The sequence below is a fragment of the Bufo bufo genome, chromosome 3 (assembly GCF_905171765.1).
Source record: "Bufo bufo chromosome 3, aBufBuf1.1, whole genome shotgun sequence".
NCBI lineage: Eukaryota > Metazoa > Chordata > Amphibia > Anura > Bufonidae > Bufo > Bufo bufo.
The window spans coordinates 389350702-389372399 of record NC_053391.1 but is presented as its reverse complement, the minus strand read 5'-3'; the positions used below and the strand labels follow the sequence as shown (position 1 = coordinate 389372399).

Sequence of the window (21698 nt, the reverse complement as noted above, 5' to 3'; positions counted from 1 at the left end):
CTGGGACATCATGTCTCGCTCTATCCACCAACGTCACGTTGCACCACAGACTGTCCAGGAGTTGGCAGATGCTTTAGTCCAGGTCTGGGAGGAGATCCCTCAGGAGACCGTCCACCACCTCATCAGGAGCATGCACAGGCGTTGTAGGGAGGTCATACAGGCACATGGAGGCCACACACACTACTGAGCCTCATTTTGACTTGTTTTAAGGACATTACATCAAAGTTGGATCAGCCTGTAGTGTGTTTTTCCACTTTAATTTTGAGTGTGACTCCAAATCCAGACCTCCATGGGTTGAAAAATTTGATTTCCATTTTTTAATTTTTGTGTGATTTTGTTGTCAGCACATTCAACTATGTAAAGAACAAAGTATTTCAGAAGAATATTTAATTAATTCAGATCTAGGATGTGTTATTTTTGTGTTCCCTTTATTTTTTTGAGCAGTGTATATGAGCTAACTAACTATCTAATGTAATTGGATAAGGAATAAGATCCAGATGAAGGCACAGAGCACAGCAATGTCACTGCTCTCTCTCTCAGAACTGCAAAAAAACAGCAGAAAATGGCTGCTGGGGAGTTTCTTATATAGTAAAGGGGTAGGCAACTTTCCTATTGGTTGCTAGGGATGTTGCTAAGCTCTGACAAAGATATTGCAGCCTTTTCATTGGCCCACAAGCAAGAAGGAAGGTTACTGATGAAAAAAAAATCTAGAATATTCGCAATTACGAATATATAGCACTATATTCTACATCTTCGCTAATTCTAGAAGTGCCGATATTCACGATAAAAATTTGAGATTTGAATATTCACGATCAACACTAATGGCTATTCCAGGACTGCATACATTTCTCAAGATGTGTACTGGACTGCCTTTTCAATTATGAAGCACATACTTGCTTTACTTTTTCGATACTTTAATACCTGGTTCGGTTCGATACCAGGATTACCCATTTTCTGATACTAAGCTGTACTATTCAGCAGGAGAAAGCAGGTAGAATGAGGGGAAGTGGGTCTGGTGCAGACCCTGTGTCGGGAGTACAAGTCCTGTACTGTGCCAGGAGGAGTTGGACCTGGGCTCTGGCAAGATGTATGCCACATCGCTGCAGTGATTAGTGCCCCCTTTTTCCCCATATACTATGTGCCCCCATCTTGCATACTGTGACACACAGCGTAAGTCCCCCCAGCCCCATGATATTCGGCAGCATAGAGAAACATTGGTGTTAATGAGACTCATGATGGGGTCACTTAATAATGTGAGGCGCATGGTGTTATTCTGTTAGTACATGTGACTCGCATTAATAGTAAAAGTAACTGCATCAAGTACCTACTTATAATGGGCAACATGGGGTTGTTGTGTTGGTACATGAGGTTACCTTATATTAACATGAGGCACGGAGTGTTATGACTTTAGTACCCCCGTGTGTCTTGCATTAATAATTACCCCATCATGTACCTAATATGTTGGTAAACATGGGCTTAATGTGAGGTACATAATGGGGTTATTTACTATTAATGAGGTATATTGATAAAACCATGTACCTCACATTAATAGTAACTCCATCATGTATCTCATGCACTAACCCCATCTTGTCCATTATATGAGAGGATGCAATGCTTGATGGGGTTACTATTAGGGCTCATGCACACGACCGTATGCCCTCCGAGACATACGGTCCATGATCGGGCCATATGTCCCAGAGCGGCATACATAGTGCGCACGGGAGCGCACAGCATCATAGGTTACTATGATACTGTGCGCATCGGGCCGCCCGGGGGAATAATTGTCCTGTCCTCATATGATCATATAAGTGCAGGACAATAGTCCCGCGGGCGGCCCGATGTGCACAGTATCATAGTAACCTATGATGCTGTGCACTCCCGTACGCACGATGTATGCCGCTCCGGGACATATGGCCCGCTCACGGACCGTATGTCTCGGAGGGCATACGGTCGTGTGCATGAGCCCTTAATGTGATAATAATATAAGGTTAAATAGCCTAAGGCTATATGGTTCCTGTTTTTGGCCATTTTTATTTAAAACATAATATTTATTATTTCTGTTTAAAATATCTCTAAAGCCCAATATAAAAGGGAAATTAAAATTGAATATAGTCGTGTTATGGGATAGGCGTCAGTTATTACTGTATGTATCCCTTTTAATTATTTTTATTTTGTTAATTTATTATCATAAATGTATTCTATTTCATATGCAAGGGAGGTCTTTTGGGATATTAACTTCATATCCCATAAAGATAACGTGGTATGGCTTTTTTATTTATTTTGAAGAAGTTGTAGCTGAATAATGTCAGTCTGTTATATTCTTGCCACCATGTGTCAGTAGCATTAGGGTTAAAGTGCTAGCTGATATACATATCTATTTACTTTCCCTATTTTGCTACTTTGTTAGTAGCTTTGTTGTAATCGCTATAACAGACGTTCACTCACTCTCCCCCTAATCGCTATTGCATCCCTCACTGTACTACTTCCCCTATTATCACATACACTTGTGCAGAGTGCCTGCAGTGCACCCTGCTTAAACAAGTGTTTCATACGGCTATATTATTTTAAAACAAAAGATGTGTATGTGATAGGGGAAATAGTACAGTGAGGGATGCAATAGCGATTAGGGGGAGAGTGAGTGAACGGCTGTTATAGTGATTACAAAAAAGGGGTTAATTTGTGTTTTTTTTATGTGGTATCAAATTGGTATTGAGTATAACAATAATTTTCTTGGTATCAAAATCAAATCAAAATTCTGGTATCAGAATGCTAATTCACTTCTTTGGTGATCACTCTCGATTCCCGATGTCAACTTTAAGGCCTCCTGCACACGACCGTTGTGTGCACCCGTGGCCGTTGTGCCGTTTTCCGTTTTTTTTTTTCACGGACCCATTGACTTTCAATGGGTCCGTGGAAAAAACTGAAAATGCACCGTTTTGCAGCCGCATCCGAGATCCGTGTTTCCTGGCCGTGAAAAAAATATGACCTGTCCTATTTTTTTCACGGCCAACGGTTCACGGACCCATTCAAGTCAATGGGTCCGTGAAAGAACACGGATGCACACAAGATTGGCATCCGTGTCCGTGATCCGTGGCCGTAGGTTACTTTTTATACAGACAGATCCGAAGATCCGTCTGCATAAAAGCTTTTTCATAGCTGAGTTTTCACTTCGTGAAAACTCAGAACTGACAGTATATTCTAACACAGAGGCGTCCCCATGGTGATGGGGACGCTTCTAGTTAGAATACACTACAAACTGTGTACAAGACTGCCCCCTGCTGCCTGGCAGCCCTGATCTCTTACAGGGGGCCGTGATCAGCACAATTAACCCCTTCAGGTGCGGCACCTGAAGGGGTTAATTGTACTATCATATCCCCCTGTAAGAGATCAGGGCTGCCAGGCAGCAGGGGGCAGACCCTCCCCCCCTCCCCAGTTAGAATATCATTGGTGGCCAGTGCGGCCCCCCCCCCCTCTATTGTAATAATAGGTTGGTGGCCAGTGCGGCCCCCCCCCTCCCTCTATTGTAATTTTTCGTTGGTGGCACAGTGTGCGCCCCCCCCTCCCTCTATTGTAATAATTTGTTGGTGGCACAGTGTGCGCCCCCCATCGGCCCCCCCTCCCTCTATAGCATTAACAACATTGGTGGCCAGTGTGCGGCCCCCCATCCCCCCCCCCCCCCCCATCATTGGTGGCAGCGGAGTTCCGATCGGAGTCCCAGTTTAATCGCTGGGGCTCCGATCGGTAACCATGGCAACCAGGATGCTACTACAGTCCTGGTTGCCATGGTTACTTAGCAATAGTACAATAGTAGAAGATTCATACTTACCTGCTGGTGGCTGCTGCGATGTTCGTGTCCGGCCGGGAGCTCCACCTACTGGTAAGTGACAGGTCTGTGCGGCGCATTGCTAAATGAACTGTCACTTACCAGTAGGAGGAGCTCCCGGCCGGACACAGACATCGCAGCTCCCAGGTAAGTATAAATCTTTTACTATTGTACTATTGCTAGTAACCCGCTGCCACCAATGATCGGGGGGGGGGGGGAGAGATGGGAGGCCGCACACTGGCCACCAATGTTGTTAATGCTATAGAGGGAGGGGGGCCGATGGGGGGCGCACACTGTGCCACCAACGATTTATTACAATAGAGGGAGGAAGGGGGGGGCGCACACTGTGCCACCAACGAATTATTACAATAGAGGGAGGAAGGGGGGGGCCCACACTGTGCCACCAACGAATTATTACAATAGAGGGAGGAAGGGGGGGGCGCACACTGTGCCACCAACGATTTATTACAATAGAGGGAGGAAGGGGGGGGGGGGGGCGCACACTGGGCCACCAACGAATTATTACAATAGAGGGAGGAAGGGGGGGGGGCGCACACTGTGCCACCAATGAATTATTACAATAGAGGGAGGAAGGGGGGGGGGGCGCACACTGTGCCACCAACGAATTATTACAATAGAGGGAGGAAGGGGGGGGGCCGCACTGGCCACCAATGATATTCAAACTGGGGAGGGGGGGGGGTCTGCCCCCTGCTGCCTGGCAGCCCTGATCTCTTACAGGGGGATATGATAGTACAATTAACCCCTTCAGGTGCGGCACCTGTGGGGTTAATTGTGCTGATCACGGCCCCCTGTAAGAGATCGGATGCTGCTAGGCAGCAGGGGGCAGTCATGTACACAGTTTGTAGTATATTCTAACTAGAAGCGTCCCCATCACCATGGGAACGCCTCTGTGTTAGAATATACTGTCGGAAATGAGGTTTCACGATCTAACTCATATCCGACAGTATATTCTAACATAGAGGCGTTCCCATGGTGATGGGGACGCTTCAAGTTAAAATATACCATCGGATTGGAGAAAACTCAGATCCGATGGTATAAAAGGGACTCCAGACTTTACATTGAAAGTCAATGGGGACGGATCCGTTTGAAATGGCACCATATTGTGTCAACGTCAAACGGATCCGTCCCCATTGACTTGTATTGTAATTCAGGACGGATCCGTTTGGCTCCGCACGGCCAGGCGGACACCAAAACGACTTTTTTTTCATGTCCGTGGATCCTCCAAAAATCAAGGAAGACCCACGGACGAAAAAACGGTCACGGATCACGGAAAAACGGGACCCGTTTTTGCGGACCGCAAAAAATACGTTCGTGTGCAGGAGGCCTAAGCCTGATGAAAATAACCATTCTCTCTAAAACATCTTATGCCTGTAACTGGCTAATTGTGCAAAGTGTGTGGCACTAGTTGTTGTCACAAATAAACTACATGTATTTGGAGTGCTGTTCATTGGTTTGGGATAATACAGATGAAACTCAAAAAATTTGAATATCGTGCAAAGTTAATTTATTTCAGTAATGCAACTTAAAAGGTGAAACTAATATATGAGATAGACTCATTACATGCAAAGCGAGATATTTCAAGACTTTATTTGTTATACTTTGGATGATTATGGCTTACAGCTTATGAAAACCCCAAAGTCACAATCTCAGGTACCCTTTGCTCAGGGGGTATGGATTATTAGCTGACTACAGTGTGACACTTTGAGCCTATAATATTGAACCTTTTTACAAAACTCTAATTTTAAGTTGCATTAATGCAATTCCTTTTAGTTTGCATTACTGAAATAAATGGACTTTTGCACGATATTCTAATTTTTCGAGTTTCACCTGTATATAATATAACCTGTGGCAGTGTATATGCCATATATCAGCTAGACTTGTTTTCTCCACGTTTATAAGGTATAAAATGTTCTTCCACCATCAGTATTCACAGATGATTCTGCACCAACCAATGTCTACCTATGTCCCTATTATGTGTGTAAATATATAATCCAATCTAAACATGTACAGTATGTTCCATTATTCACTAATTAACAGCAACTAACCAAGAAACATGTTGTTTCCTTTTCAGAAAATAATGTGGCCTCAGGTCCTCACTAGTATATTAGTAAATGTGATTAATGCAGTGGCCAATGCAGTTTTAATTTATGGTCTGAAGATGGGAGTGGAGTAAGTTATCATTTTTTTATGCTATAAATATCAATGACAACTGACAGTCCATGGTGAATTCAAGACAATTTGTAGCGGGTGTGATGTCCTATTTCACAAAACAAAAATGAGCAGAAAAATATAGAAATGCAGTATAGTTGCACAGTGTAGATTTATATTTGCTATGAGAAGACCCTACCAATATAGATCTCAATAGATGTAAGGCTAGGGCTACACGACGACATTTGTCGCACAACATTTTGTCGCACCAATGTCGTGTAACAAATTTTATAATGGTAGTCTATGGTGTACCACTGCGACTGCGATACACAGAGTCTCAAAAAACCCATTCAAGATGGATTTTACTGCGACTGTCGTGTCGCAGTATGTCGCATGTCGCAGTGCAACACCATAGACTACCATTATAAAAATTGTCGCGTGACAATGTCGCGTGACACATGTTGCAGTGTAGTAGTTGTGCCCTATGTGTCGCGCGACACATGTCAGCGTGTAGCCCTAGCCGAATAGCTAATCAAGGGAATGTGATGCAATGGCTGTTTAAGTAGACAATAGGCCCTATGCTGTTTGCAAAACCTGGTCCCCACTTCTTACTCACTGCCCACTGAAATTATAGTCAACACCATCTTTCTGTGCTTTTCCACTGTGGATTTTGCTACAGATGCACTATGAATCCACAGCAAAAACCAGGGGCGCAACTAGAAAAGGCTGGGCCCCACAGCAAATGTTTGAACGGCTCCTCTTCCTCCCGAATAGCTTCCTTCTCTCCCATGGCAAGTCAAGACCATGTACACTTGCCAAAAAAAAACACCTACCCAGTAGTTATGCCTTCTTAGTGCCCCCACACAGTAGTTATGCCCCCTTAGTCCATCTTCACAGTAGTGCTTCCCCTTAATGCCCCCCCCCCCCCACACAGTAGTACTTCCCGTAATATAAGTGAAGGCCCCCAGTTGTGTAAATAAAATAAAAATCCTCATAAAATAATACTCACCCAGTCCCGTTCTCACGATGAATGGAGTACATCCCACTCTCCCCAACAGCCGCTATGCAATGACGTAATGTCACCTGCTGGGATGAGTAGACCAGGACAGGCAGGGGGATGATCCTTGGCCATGCGCTCTTCTATTTAATCCAGCAATGTCGCTGCATCACGCCTGCTGGAGAGCTCATGTCCAAAGAATGAGGCTTGGGCCATAATGGATGACAGATACCAATTATGGCCTGGGCACACATTCATAATCATTATTACTGCGTGTGTACTGGCAGTAGGATGGCCATTTTCATAACCCCAAAAAAGAACATCACTCTCGCAAAAGAAGGACATCATACCTGGGTGAGAATGGAAACCATAATCTATGTAACCGTGTAAGCCAAATTAAAGTAGAAATCTTAACTCCTTTCCTGACTGCCTCTAAGAGTTTGCTATCAGACATTTCAGGGAGGAGGTATAAGAGGAGAGAACTAAAACTCCCAGCATGTTCAGACTGTTATTATGTTATATCAGAAGACATTACTGGATGAGGAGTTATAAGATTAGAGAACTACGACTCCCAGCATGTCCAGACCATTATTATGTGATATCAGAGGACATTACAGGGATGAGGTATAAGAGAAGACAACTACAACTCCCCACATTTCCCTGGCTCTTACATTGAATCCATGCTTCTTCACTTCTTCACTTTAATTCTCCACACAAAGCTGGATCCCCTCATATCACATGGCAGCAGGGACGTGCACACATAGGGCTCAAAGGGGGCTTGAGCCCCTGCCCCCTTCTGCCCCTGCCCCTTTAATGCCCTTTTCTTTTTTTTATGTTGTCCCAAGCAAGCCGACCCACTACAAGCTCGCCGCGAGTCCGCACGCGCCCCCCCGCCCCTCCATCCCGCCGGCGGCAGCGCAATTTATTCATCGATACAATTTATACACCAGTCCGCTCGATCACCAGTGCAGGGTCAGGGTGACAGGGTCCTTTAAGGCTAGCGCAGGGGCTGCCTGGGTAGCGGACGTACGTGACGCACGTCTGCTACGTCACGTGATCCCCCCAGCGGAATTAATGCAAGGGAGAAACAGCCGGCCTGTGGGACTCCGTCTGCTGCCTAAGCTCCTTTAGTGCCTGTCTGCCCTCAGTGCCCTGGTAATACATGGTATATAGTTTAAAGTCCAGGAACAAAACAAGTATGCAAAGGAACAATAGTTGTAGTACTTTGACCCTTTGCATACTTGTGGTTGTAGTGGGTTGGCCCTTTGCATACTGGGGGTTGTGGATTCTGTCATGTTTATAATTACAGTATCAAAAAATTTATGGAGAACACGGTAGGACTTCTAGAAAAGTAAGCTTTGTGGTACAAATTTTTTTTGAAATTATGACAAGTGCCCTTTTTTTTTATACTTAAGCCCCTGCCCTTCAAAATGTCTGTGCACGTCCCTGCATGGCAGTGATGTCATCACAGGTCCTTCAGCTCTTGCTAATGGCCACTAGAAGAGCACTCTTACTATCTATAAGTGAGTGTAATATATATATTTATTATATGTATAATCTGGTGGGGAGACCCCAGACTAAAGACCCTGACCCCACAGCAGTCGCTGCCACGATAGTTCTGCCCCTGTGGGCAAAAATTATACATTTCAAAGGGTGAATTCTGTGGAACAAATCCACTGCTAAACCCTTAGGCTCCCAGTGCTTTACATGTATGGCCCTGGGTAGGTCTTTAAGCATGGCGCCCAATCGGGAGTGCAGCGTGCGCCATAGCTGGCGGTTCATGTCTGTGACCGGCAATAATGCGGATGGAATGCATTTAAGCCTTTAAATGCCGTGGCTTGAAGAGACCCAGCGTATTAGAGCTGCAGTTCCTATGCTGGTCAGCAGGTGACAGGCCAACATAGGATAACAGCAATTGGAGCTTATACTGTAATTCTATGGAAATACAGTATAAGCCATAAAAAAAACGAATTAGTGGATAATGTAGCCTCCTAGAGGGGGTACTAAAAAGTTAAAAAAGTTAAAAAAGTGTTAAATATAATTTTTTTTTAATTTAAATCACTCCCGTTTCCCTAGAATAAAAAAATAAATATATAAACAATAAAAAATATAAACATAATGGGTATTGCCGCATTAAAAAATGCCGGTACTATTAAAATATAAATTATTAATCTCATACTGAAAAAAATATCAAAATAGTTGATTCACCATTTTTTCATCACTTCTGTCACCCAAAAAATTTTAATAAAATGTGATCAGAAATTCACACACACTCCAAAATGGTATCAATAAAAACTACAGATCATTCCGCAAAAAAATGAGCCCCCATACAACTCAGACATAACCATAAAAGTTTTGGGGGTCAAAAAAATTTGTGTCAAAGTTTTTATTTTTTCAGTATTAAAACACAAAAAAACCTACACGTGGTAATGTTGTAATCGTACTGACCCAGATAATGAAGGACACAGGTAAATTTTTCAGCATAGAGCATGCTGTAGGAACAAAACCCTTAAAACTGTGGCGGATTTGCATTTTATTCCACCCAATTTGGAATTTTTTTCCTGCTTCCCACTACATTTATGCCATATTAAATGGTGGCATTAGAAATTACAACTTGTCCCGCAAAAAACAAGCCCTCATGCTGCTATGTGAAAGGAAAAATAAAAAAGTTATGACTCTGGGAAGACAGGGAAGAAAAATGAAAATGCAAAAACCTCCGTTATCCAAGGGGACAAAATGACATGCTGGAGATTTAAAATCTGCATTGCATGTCAGTTTCCATAATTTATTATACAGTGTAAAATTCTGCAGAGTTTCTGCCTGCTAATCCACAGCATATTGTATATGCCTCATGGTTGTACCCTTATAGTCTCCAGTCCAGAACCCCTTTAACAAATACAGACAAATAAATTAGACACCCATAAAAGACCCTATAAAAATACAGATCCAGACCACCTATATAAATAGACCCCCAAACTTGACACCCTTAAAGACCCAGGTCAGATTCCCTAAATAACTGTTATAGCGACAGCCCAAGGCCTCTGCTGTTTCACTCCCTGGTCCTAGGTTTCTGTATCCTGGCGGCGCAGACCGGGCTTCTGCTCTTCTCTTTCTCAAAGGCCTGGCTGCCAGAGTTGCACTCTCTTCACACAGGCTGCAGCATGCTTGCCGGTTAGACCTCTTTCTGCGCTCCCTACAGCTCTTAATGGGCCAGCACGCACAATAAATTGCTCCAGCCTGGCTAATTAATTTGAGGTACTTAAGGCACCTTGATGTGTAGGAGGGTGCCTGAGAAATAAGTTATCTAGTGTGCTAGTATACAGTATAGATGCTTTGCCCATGTACTGACTCTCTGCCTAATTCCTGGATTGTGACCCTCTGCTGCCTGACCTGACTTGTGCCGGCCCCTCTATATTAACCAGTCGCTTCCTGCTCTCACCTCAGACTGCTTACCAGGAGGGTGCCTGAGAAATAAGTTATCTAGTGTGCTAGTATACAGTATAGTTGCTTTGCCTGTTTACTGATTCTCTGCCCAATTCCTGGATTGTGCTGCCTGATCTGACTTGTGCCTGCCCCTCCATATTGACCAGTCACTTCCTGCCCTGACCTCAGACTGTTTACCATATAGCTTGTATCCTGCCTGCACTGACCTCAGCCTGTCCCTGACTACAATTTTTCTTGATTCCTTGGTGCTTCCCAGCAGTGTTTCTGACCACTGTGGGTCAGCTGTCAACCATACAAAGACTACTTCAGGAGGTAGCGGCCTGGTGGTTCCCCTGCAGTTAAGTCCAAATCCCTGTACAGGTGTTAAAGGTTAAACCAGGAGACTGCCAGGATAACACCCTTAGGAGTAGCCCAAAGTCAAATCTGTTGGTTTACACAGTGGTTCCACACCAAATTCCGTAACAGTTTGGTCAGATCATGGAATCCACTGGACCACCCAAGGTGGGCCTGCCCAAAGTTTATATGGAGAAGATTAGTGAGTGTGGTGGTCAGGATCACCTTTGTTAGTCCCACTGTCTGCACTATTACCTTTGTTAGTCACAGTCTCTGGTGCTTCCAGCCTGCACCTTCCACTTTCCCCACACTATAGGGAAAATAAGTCTGGAAGAGAGTTCTTGAACCAGTGCACCATCCACTTTGAGCTACTGACCCGCAAATTTTCTACCGACCGGTCCATGATGGCTGCCCTAATTTCCCTCCTGCCCAGAGAAGCACTTGCCTGAGCCACTCCCCTCTGGGAATGTCCTACTGACCAGCAATCTCCAGGAGTTCATGGCTACTTTTCATAATGTCTTTGAAGAATCTGACCATACCACTTCAGTAGCTTCATCCCATCTGCTCCTCCCCCAGGGCAACCTGACAGTCAGGCAGTATGCTATATAATTCCGTACGCTTACCTTAGATCTCTCTTGGAACAATGAATTCTTGGTGGCAGCTTTCTGGGAAGGGCTGTCAGGACACACAAAAGATGAAATGGCAGGTCGTGAAGTCCCATTAACCTTGAATGATAGGATTACCCTGGCCACATAGATTGATCTCTGGTTCAGAGAGCGCCTCAAGGAATCTGCACATAAGCAGAGAGTTCCCAGGTTGGCACCTACTTAGCAGAGATGCATGCTTCAGTCTCCTGTTCTGGAGCCTATGCAACTAGAAAAGTCTGATTGAGGAGGAGCATCACCATAGATGCAGCAGAGACTTATGCATGTATTGTGGAGCCCAAAGACACTTTTTGTGTACCTGTCTTCTCAAGGCAGGAACTCCAGCAACCAAGTCGATTGGAGAGATGTCAAGTTCTCTCCAAAGCTAACATTTTCTGTGACCCTGTTATGCGGTGAGATTTGGTTTACCATGCAGGCCTTCTTGGACTCTGGGTCAACAGGAAACATCCTGCACCAGGCCTTGGTAAGTCGATACTGTAGTCCTACAAAGCAGATAGAAAAGTTCATGGTGGTGACATCCATCAACTGGATGGTTCTCCCACAATCCATACAACATGTGACCATGCCCATGGAGCCTCAAATGACAAATGTTGCACACACAGATCTCGTATCTCAGGCCTGTGTCTACAAGCCCTCTCTTATTGGGACTGCCCTGGCTCTGCATGCACAGTCCTATTATAGACTGGAACTCAGTGCAATTTTTTCTTTGATTTTCTGTCACTCTCGTTGTCTGGCATCAGTTTTTTTTCAGGGAAAAAGACAGTTCCTTTTGGCCATGAACTCAAGACTGAATAAAATTACTGTAATAACATAAATCCTTTTCCACTAGTCCCTGAGCTCTTTGATAGGCTCCAGGGAGCCAGGATCTTCACAAAATTGAATCTTTGGCCTCAGTAATGCTCCTTAATTTTTTTTCAGGAATTTGTTAAAAATTTCTCTTAATGATCTCCTCTATACCTGTGTAGTGGTCTATTTGAACGACATCTTAATCTTCCCTCCTGATCTGACTTCACACCGGAATCATGTGCACTATGTCCTCCAGTGCCTGAGGGAGAACAGACTGTGCAAAGTTTGAGAAGTGCTTCTTTGAAAAAAAAAAAAACTCTCTCTTCCTGGACTACATTATCTCTGGTCATGGTATTAAAATGGATCTTGAGAAGTTGTCTGCTGTCTTGAACTGGCCAGCAAGCTATTCAGGGGTTCATGAGCTTTGCTAATTATTAAAGGGAGTCTGTCACCAAAATATGACGTTGTACACAACTTAAATGGCTCTCTAGCATTCCTATCCATGATTCAAATGGTACCTTTGTAATTTTCTTCTGACTTTCACCAGCAGGAAAAACAACGTTTAATCCATATGTAAATGAGGGCTCCCAAGTGCCCAGGGGCGGCGTTCGGTGTGTAGGAGCCCAGGCTGCTCTGCCTTCTTGTTACATAACTCCTCCCCAGCTCTTTCCTTGGCCCGCCCTTCAAGTCCCTTGCTTCATCCATAGGACCGGCCGATATCCCGCGCGTGCGCAGTGCACCGCTGGTCCGGGCATGCGCACATGCGAAGGAATGTACTCCAGAGGCCGAATCAGCCTTCCAGTTTTTCAAATGGCCTCCTCTCCAGCATCAATTCTTCATCGACCACATGCCTCCAACCAGTTCTTACTGGAGTTTAATGCATCCTTCATAGGAGCTCTAGCCATTCTTTCTCAGAAAGGTATCTCTGGCAAGATGCTCACCTGGGGTTTTTGTCGGAAAACTCCACACCGAGCACAGGAGTGAAGGGGATAGGAACGACGCCTGGAAACTAGGGTAAAGGAGAAGGTCACCTCCTAGAACAACCCTAATCCAAGTCCTGACTAACTATCAGTATGAACTGACCTAGATGGTAGGAAAGTTCATACACAGGAACCTAGAGCCCTAACACACTCTGTAAGGCCCTGGTATAGTGACAGGAATTGAAACAACCTATTCCTCTATCAGAAGGATGAACAGGAGTCTCCCTCAGGCCTGGATACAACAGACAGGGGAATACGACAAACAAAATACAAATAGGAAAGACGACACTTAACTTCATGTGGAGCAAAGGCAGCGCCAGGAGCTCAACTGGGAACCAACAACCAGCTAGCCCAGAGTCCAGAAAGTGAAGCTATAAACCACACCCCTACAAGGGGTAAGCAGTAATAAATAGGGGAAGTTAAATGACCAAACCAACAACACCTGCCAGAGGTGTGGTCATTACCAAAACAACACATACACAAATGATCCACAAGGAGCCATTCAGATTAACCCACATGTTGCCAGTCTCTCTGATCTCCTGGCCCCTGTCACGGGAGAGTCCGTGACAGTTTTTTTCTAAGGCCTTCTCCTTGGCAGAGCAGCACTATTCCATTTGGCACAAGGAGTTTCTCTCTAAGTTGGCCCTGGAGTAGTGCTATCATCTGCTGGAGGGTTCCTGACATCCTGTTATCATCTACATAGACCATAACAACTTGACTTATCTTCAGCCTCAATCCTTGTCAGGCTATATGGTCATTGTGCTTTGCACGGGTTAATTAAATTCTACATTGCTATCTAGCCAACAAGAATATCAAGGCAGATGCCCTCTCTCGTTTCTATGACCCTGCTGATCGGACAGAGGAGCCCCAGCACATAATCAATCCTACCAGCATCATCCCTGTTGCTCCAGTACAGCTGAGACATCCCACCTGGCAAGATGTATGTCCCTATGGCTAAGAGGAAGCAGGTCCTGTTCTGGGGGAATCTCTCCAACGCCCACGGTCACCCTGGTCTCCACAAGACACTTGACCTGATTACTCAACACTACTGGTGGCCTACAATCTCTGAGGATGTTCAGGACTATGCTGTTGCCTATCTTACTGAGGCCCAGAAAAATTCTCCAAAACAAAAACTTGCAGGACTTTTACTCCCCTCACCTTTTCCCAATGTCCTGTGGCAACTTAACACTATTGACTTTATCAACCAACCTGCTTTCTTCAGCAGGGTGCTAAGTAATCTATCTGGGTGTTGGGTGATCGATTTTCGACTGGCTCACTTCGAACCGTAGCTCAGTCACCCATCTGCCAGTCAACTGGCCAAGCTGTTCGTGGAACACAATTTTTGACTACTTGGTTTGCCCTTAAACATCATGTCTGATCAGGGAGTACAGTTTACCTCTATGTTTTGGAGAGTTATAGGCAAGCTGTTGGATATCAAGTTGGACTTTTCCTTGGCTTACCATCTGCAAATCAATGGACAGGTGCAGAGTATTAATCAAATCCTAATCAGCTACCTGCAACACCTAACATTGCCCAGGGAAGCAAAGCAACCCAGTTAACTTGACATGCAGAAGTGTTCTTACAAAAACGATCCTAGAAAGTTTACAGTAAGACCCCTTTCTTTATAGTTTATGGCCATCAATCCCTGTTCTGTTACCTGTCTCCTCTGGAGCTCCAGCAGCAGAGTCTACAGTCGGCAACTTCACCTAATGTAGTTTTCATTAGGATCATTATGAGGTAATGCCTTGATTTTAATATTATTTTTTTGTCAAATAATCAAAAAACAGCAATTTTTTTTAATTTTTTTTTAATGGCATTCACTGTACGGAATAAATTACATGATTGGTGTGGGTCGTTATGGACACAGTGATGCCAAATATGTGCTGGGGATTTTCTTTTTTCTTTTTTGACAATTGAAAGGCTTTTTTTAAAAGGAAAATGGTGTATTTTTGAACTTGTAGATTTTTGTATTAGTCCGTGTTACACTGAGCTTTAGAGAGGCACAGTCTGATACAGATTTACCACAGGTAGAACTGGGGCCTTTGTTAGGCCCTAGACTGCCATGCAAATCGGGTGCCGATGGTAGACAGAGTGAGCTCCCTCCCTCTAAACCACTTGGATGCCTGGTCCCTATTGACCGTGGTATCTTAGGGGTTAAATGGTCAGGATCGTCACTTCTGCAGATTCAGGCTTTTAGATCAGGAGCCTGGCTCTCATGTGAGAGCTGAGCTTCCACTCTCCGCTGCACAGGAAACCAGTGCGGTGCTTAGACTAGGCCGCCATAGTGAATACTGTAAAAAGGCTTATTGGCAGTCACTTATAGCTGCAGCCCGAGGTGGGCAGAGAGTAAATCTCCTGTCGGCACCTCACCTGCTTTCTCCACTTTTTGCTCTTATTCTCTGCATTTTTAAACTAGGATGTTCTATTTTGGTTTCATCCGTCCACAAAACATCTGGCTTTTCCAAGTGATCTTTACCAAACTACAGATGGGCAGCAATGTTCTTTTTGGAGAGCAGTGACTTTCTCATTGCAATCCTGCTATCACAATTCTTATTCAGTGTCCTCTTGATGGTGGACTTATGAAAATTACCATTAGCTAATGTGAAAAACCTTTAGTTGAGTAGAAATTACCTTGTGTTCCTTTGTGACCTCACAGACTATTACTTGCCTTGTTCTTGGCATGACTTTTGGTCTTGAATTTCCTTCATTTATACAAAAGCTCTCTGTTGAGTAGTAGAGTTAAATTTTACAGATGGTTTCATAACCTCTTACAAGCATCAACAACTTCTTCTAAGGTCCTCAGGCATCTCCTATTTTCATGTCATGATATACTTCTATAAACGTGTTTTAAGATCAGAGTTTAATAGATTCCTGTTCTTTAACCTCATCAGGACACATGACGTACCGGTACGGCATGTTGTCCTGGTACTTAAGGACACATGACGTACCGGTATGTCATGTGTATTTCCGATAACCGCCGCCCGGCGGGCGGTGATCGGAACAAGGTGCCTGCTCAAATCATTGAGCAGGCACCATGGCTAAATGCGCGGGAGGATCTCGTGACCCCCCCCCTGTGATCGCCGCAAACCGCAGATCAATTCAGACCTGCGGTTTGCGGCTTTTACCTGCGGTTGCGGCGGCGGGCGGTGCCATCAGGTCCCCATGCGGCTGTAGGGGGGACCCGATGGCATGAAAGCCCCCTGGATCTCACAGGCCGGAAGCTGTATGAGTAATACTCACTGTATTACTCATACAGCCAATGCATTCCAATACAGAAGTATTGGAATGCATTGTAAAGGGATTAGACCCCCAAAAGTTCAAGTCCCAAAGTGGGACAAAAAATAAAGTGAAAAAAAAAGTTGAAAAAATTACGTTTTCCCCCCAAAAATTAAAAGTTTCAAGTAAAAATAAACAAAAACTTTATTTTCCCCAAATAAAGTTAAAAAAAATTGGTAAAGAATAGGGGGGGGGGGGGTAAAAAATATACATATTAGGTATCGCCGCATCCATATCGACCGGCTCTATAAAAATATCACATGATCTAACCCCTCATATGAACACTGTAAAAAATAAAAAATAAAAACTGTGCTAAATAAACCATTTTTTTTGTCACCTTACATCACAAAAAGTACAACAGCAAGCGATCAAAAAGACGTTTGCCCACCAAAATAGTACCAATCTAACCGTCACCTCTCCCGGCAAAAAATGAGCCCCTACCTGAGACAATCGCCCAAAAAATAAAAAAAACTATGGCTCAGAATATGGAGACACTAAAACATCATTTTTTTTTGTTTTAAAAAAGCTGTTATTGTGTAAAACTTACATAAATAAAAAAAAAAGTATACATATTAGGTATCACCGCGTCCGTATCGACCGGCTCTATAAAAATATCACATGACCTAACCCCTCAGATGAACACCGTAAAAAAAATGTAAAATAAGAACTGTGCTAAATAAACCATTTTTGTCACCTTACATCACAAAAAGTGTAATAGCAAGCGATCAAAAAGTCACACGTACCCCCAAATAGTACCAATAAAACCATCATCTCATCCCGCAAAAATCATACCCTACCTAAGGTATTCGCCCAAAAACTGAAAAAACTATGGCTCTCAGAATATGGAGACACTATAACATGATTTTTTTTTTGTTTCAAAAATGATATTATTGTGTAAAACTTGCATAAATAAAAAAAAAAGTATACATATTAGGTATCGACGCGTCCGTATCGACCGGCTCTATAAAAATATCACATGACCTAACCCCTCATATGAACACCGTAAAAAAATGTAAAATAAAAACTGTGCTAAATAAACCATTTTTTGTCACGTTACATCACAAAAAGTGTAATAGCAAGCGATCAAAAAGTCACATGCACCCCAAAATAGTGCCAATAAAACCGTCATCTCATCCCGCAAAAATCATACTCTACCTAAGGTAATCGACCAAAAACTGAAAAAATTATGGCTCTCAGACTATGGAAACACTAAAACATGATTTTTTTTTTGCTTCAAAAATGAAATCATTGTGTAAAAGTTACATAAATAAAAAGAAAAGTATACATATTAGGTATCGCAGCGTCCGGAATAACTTGCTCTATAAAAATATCACATGACCTAACCCCTCACGTGAATACCGTAAAAAATAAAACTAAATATGGTGTAAAAAAAGCCATTTTTTGTCACCTTACATCACAAAAAGTGTAATAGCAAGCGATCAAAAAGTCACACGCACCCCAAAATAGTGCCAATAAAACCGTCATCTGATCCAGCAAAAATCATACCCTACCCAAGGTAATCGCCCAAAAACTGAAAAAATTATGGCTCTCAGACTATGGAAACACTAAAACACTATTTTTGTTTAAAAAATGAAATCATTGTGTAAAACTTACATAAATAAAAAAAAAAGTATACATATTAGGTATCGCCGCATCCGTGACAACCTGGTCTATAAAAATATCACATGATCTAACCTGTCAGATGAATGTTGTAAATAACAAAAAATTTAAACGGTGCCAAAACAGCTATTTCTTGTTACCTTGCCTCACAAAAAGTGTAATATAGAGCAACCAAAAATCATATGTACCCTAAACTAGTACCAACAATACTGCCACCCTATCCCGTAGTTTATAAAAGGGGGTCACTTTTTTGGAGTTTCTACTCTAGGGGTGCATCAGGGGGGCTTCAAATGGGACATGGTGTCAAAAAAAAAACAGTCCAGCAAAATTTGCCTTCCAAAAACCGTATGGAATTCCTTTCCTTCTGCGCCCTGCCATGTGCCCGTACAGCGGTTTACGACCACATATGGGGTGTTTCTGTAAACTATAGAATCAGGGCCATAAATATTGAGTTTGGTTTGGCTGTTAAGGCCTCATGCACACGGACGTTTTTTTTGCGGTCCGCAAAAACTGTTTCCGTTGTACCGTGATCCGTGTCCGTTTTTTCATCCGTGGGTCTTCCTTGATTTTTGGAGGATCCACGGACATGAAAAGTGAAAAAAAAAAACTAAGTCAAGTTTGCATTGAAAATGATAGGAAAAACGGACACGGATCACGGAAACGGAACACGGACGCGGATGACTATCTTGTGTGCATCCGTGATTTTTCACGGACCCATTGACTTGAATGGGTCCGTGAACCGTTGTCCGTGAAAAAAATAGGACAGGTCCTATTTTTTTCACGGACTGGAAAAACGGATCACGGACGCGGAAGCCAAACGGTGCATTTTCCGATTTTTCCACTGACCCATTGAAAGTCAATGGGTCCGCGAAAAAAAAAGGAAAACGGAACAACGGCCGCGGATGCACACAACGGTCGTTGTATCTCTATTTTCCATTAATTCTTGTGGAACACTTGTGGAACACTTAAAGGGTTAACAAAGTTTGTAAAATCAGTTTTGAATACTTTAAGCGGTGTAGTTTATAGAATGGGGTGGTTTCTATTATGTAAGCCTCGCAAAGTGACTTCAGCCCTGAACTGGTCCCTAAAAATTGGGTTTTTGAAAATTTCTGAAACGTTTCAAGATTTGCTTCTAAGTTTCTAAGCCTTGTAACATCCCCAAAAAATAAAATATCATTCCCAAAATTATCCAAACATGAAGTAGACATATGGGGAATGTAAAGTAATAACTATTTTTGGTGGTATTACTATGTATTATAGAAGTAGGGAAATTGAAACTTGGAAATTTGCAATTTTTAAAAAAAAATTGGCAAATTTGGTATTTTTTTATAAATAAAAATACATTTTTTACTTCATTTTACCAGTGACATTAAGTACAATACGTGACAAAAAAAAAAAACAATCTCAGAATGGCCTGGCTAAGTCAAAGCGTTTTAAAGTTATCACCACTTAAAGTGACACTGGTCAGATTTGCAAAAAATGGCCTGGTCCTGAAATAAATTTCCATTTTTTGGCAGATTTTCCATTTTAATATTTTTTTTACAGTTACAAAGCAAGGGTTAACAGCCAAACAAAACTCAATATTTATGGCCCTGATTCTGTAGTTTACAGAAACACCCCATATGTGGTCGTAAACTGCTGTACGGGCACATGGCAGGGAGCAGAAGGAAAGGAATGGCATAAGGTTTTTGGAAGGCAGATTTTGCTGGACTGGTTCTTTTTAACACCATGTCCCATTTGAAGCCCCCCTGATGCACCCCTTGAGTAGAAACTCCATAAAAGTGACCCCATCTAAGAAACTACACCCCTCAAGGTTTTCAAAACTGATTTTACCAACATCATTAACCCTTTAGGTGTTCCACAAGAATTAATGGAAAATAGAGATACAATTTCAAAATTTCACTTTTTTGGCAGATTTTCCATTTTAATATTTTTTTCCAGTTACAAAGCAAGGGTTAACAGCCAAACAAAACTCAATATTTATGGCCCTGATTCTGTAGTTTACAGAAACACCCCATATGTGGTCATAAACTGCTGTACGGGCACACGGCAGAGCGCAGAAGGAAAGGAATGCCATACGGTTTTTGGAAGGCAGATTTTGCTGGACTGTTTTTTTTACACCATGTCCCATTTGAAGCCCCCCTGATGCACCCCTAGAGTAGAAACTCCATAAAAGTGACCCCATCTAAGGAACTACACCCCTCAAGGTATTCCAAACTGATTTTGCAAACGTCGTTAACCCTTTAGGTGTTCCACAAGAATTTATGGAAAATAGAGATACAATTTCAAAATTTCACTTTTTTGGCAGATTTTCCATTTTAATATTTTTTTCCAGTTACAAAGCAAGGGTTAACAGCCAAACAAAACTCAATATTTATGGCCCTGATTCTGTAGTTTACAGAAACACCCCATATGTGGTCATAAACTGCTGTACGGGCACACGGCAGAGCGCAGAAGGAAAGGAATGCCATACGGTTTTTGGAAGGCAGATTTTGCTGGACTGTTTTTTTTTACACCATGTCCCATTTGAAGCCCCCCTGATGCACCCCTAGAGTAGAAACTCCATAAAAGTGACCCCATCTAAGGAACTACACCCCTCAAGGTATTCCAAACTGATTTTACAAACGTCGTTAACCCTTTAGGTGTTCCACAAGAATTTATGGGAAATAGAGATACAATTTCAAAATTTCACTTTTTTGGCAGATTTTTTTATTTTTAATATTTTTTTCCAGTTACAAAGCAAGGGTTAACAGCCAAACAAAACTCAATATTTATGGCCCTGATTCTGTAGTTTACAGAAACACCCCATATGTGGTCGTAAACTGCTGTACGGGCACACGGCAGAGCGCAGAAGAAAAGGAATGCCATATGGCTGGGCCCCTGATGCACCCGTAGAGTAGAAACTCCAAAAAAGTGACCCCATTTTAGAAACTATGGGATAGGGTGGCAGTTATGTGGGTACTAGTTTAGGGTGCATATGATTTTTGGTTGCTCTATATTACACTTTTTGTGAGGCAAGGTAACAAGAAATAGCTGTTTTGGCACAGGTTTTTTTTGTTATTTACAACATTCATCTGACAGGTTAGATCATGTGGTATTTTTATAGAGCAGGTTGTCACGGACGCGGCGATAGGACGTGTCCTATCTTTTGCCATATTTTGCGGACAGATTCAAGTCAATGGGTGCCCATGCATTGCAGACTGCTATTTGCGGTCAGCAGCATGAGCATGGTAACTATGCAGTTGTGTGAGTGAGCCCTAACACAGATACCAAGGGACAGATACTGCTGCAGCTTCATCCCTCCTCCCCAGCTATTTACTGTTGTAAGCTAGACCGTTTCTGGTGAGTGAAGAGGTTTGCAGAGAGTCTGTAGACACTTTCCACTACTAAGATATATTACAAAGTTCCATGTATTTATATGCATTACTGTAATAACTTTATTTCCTCTTTGATGTGTTTTGTTTAGGGGCTCAGCTTGTGCAAACACAATATCTCAGTGGGCAATGGCCCTATTTCTGTTTATATATATAATAGTGAAAAAACTACACGTCCAAACATGGGGAGGTATGTATACAATTACTAACATGGGAGATCATTCTATAATT

The 21698-nt window shown here is 42.9% G+C and overlaps 1 protein-coding gene across 1 annotated transcript in view; it reads left to right on the top strand.

Annotated features, from left to right (window-relative positions):
• LOC120993818 (multidrug and toxin extrusion protein 2-like) overlaps window positions 1-21698 on the top strand; it is a 190250-nt gene that overhangs the window by 107087 nt on the left and 61465 nt on the right. The window contains exons 7-8 of the mRNA XM_040422285.1: window positions 5916-6013; window positions 21560-21657. Of these exons, the coding sequence (XP_040278219.1) occupies window positions 5916-6013; window positions 21560-21657 (196 nt within the window). The remainder of the gene's footprint in view (window positions 1-5915; window positions 6014-21559; window positions 21658-21698) is intronic.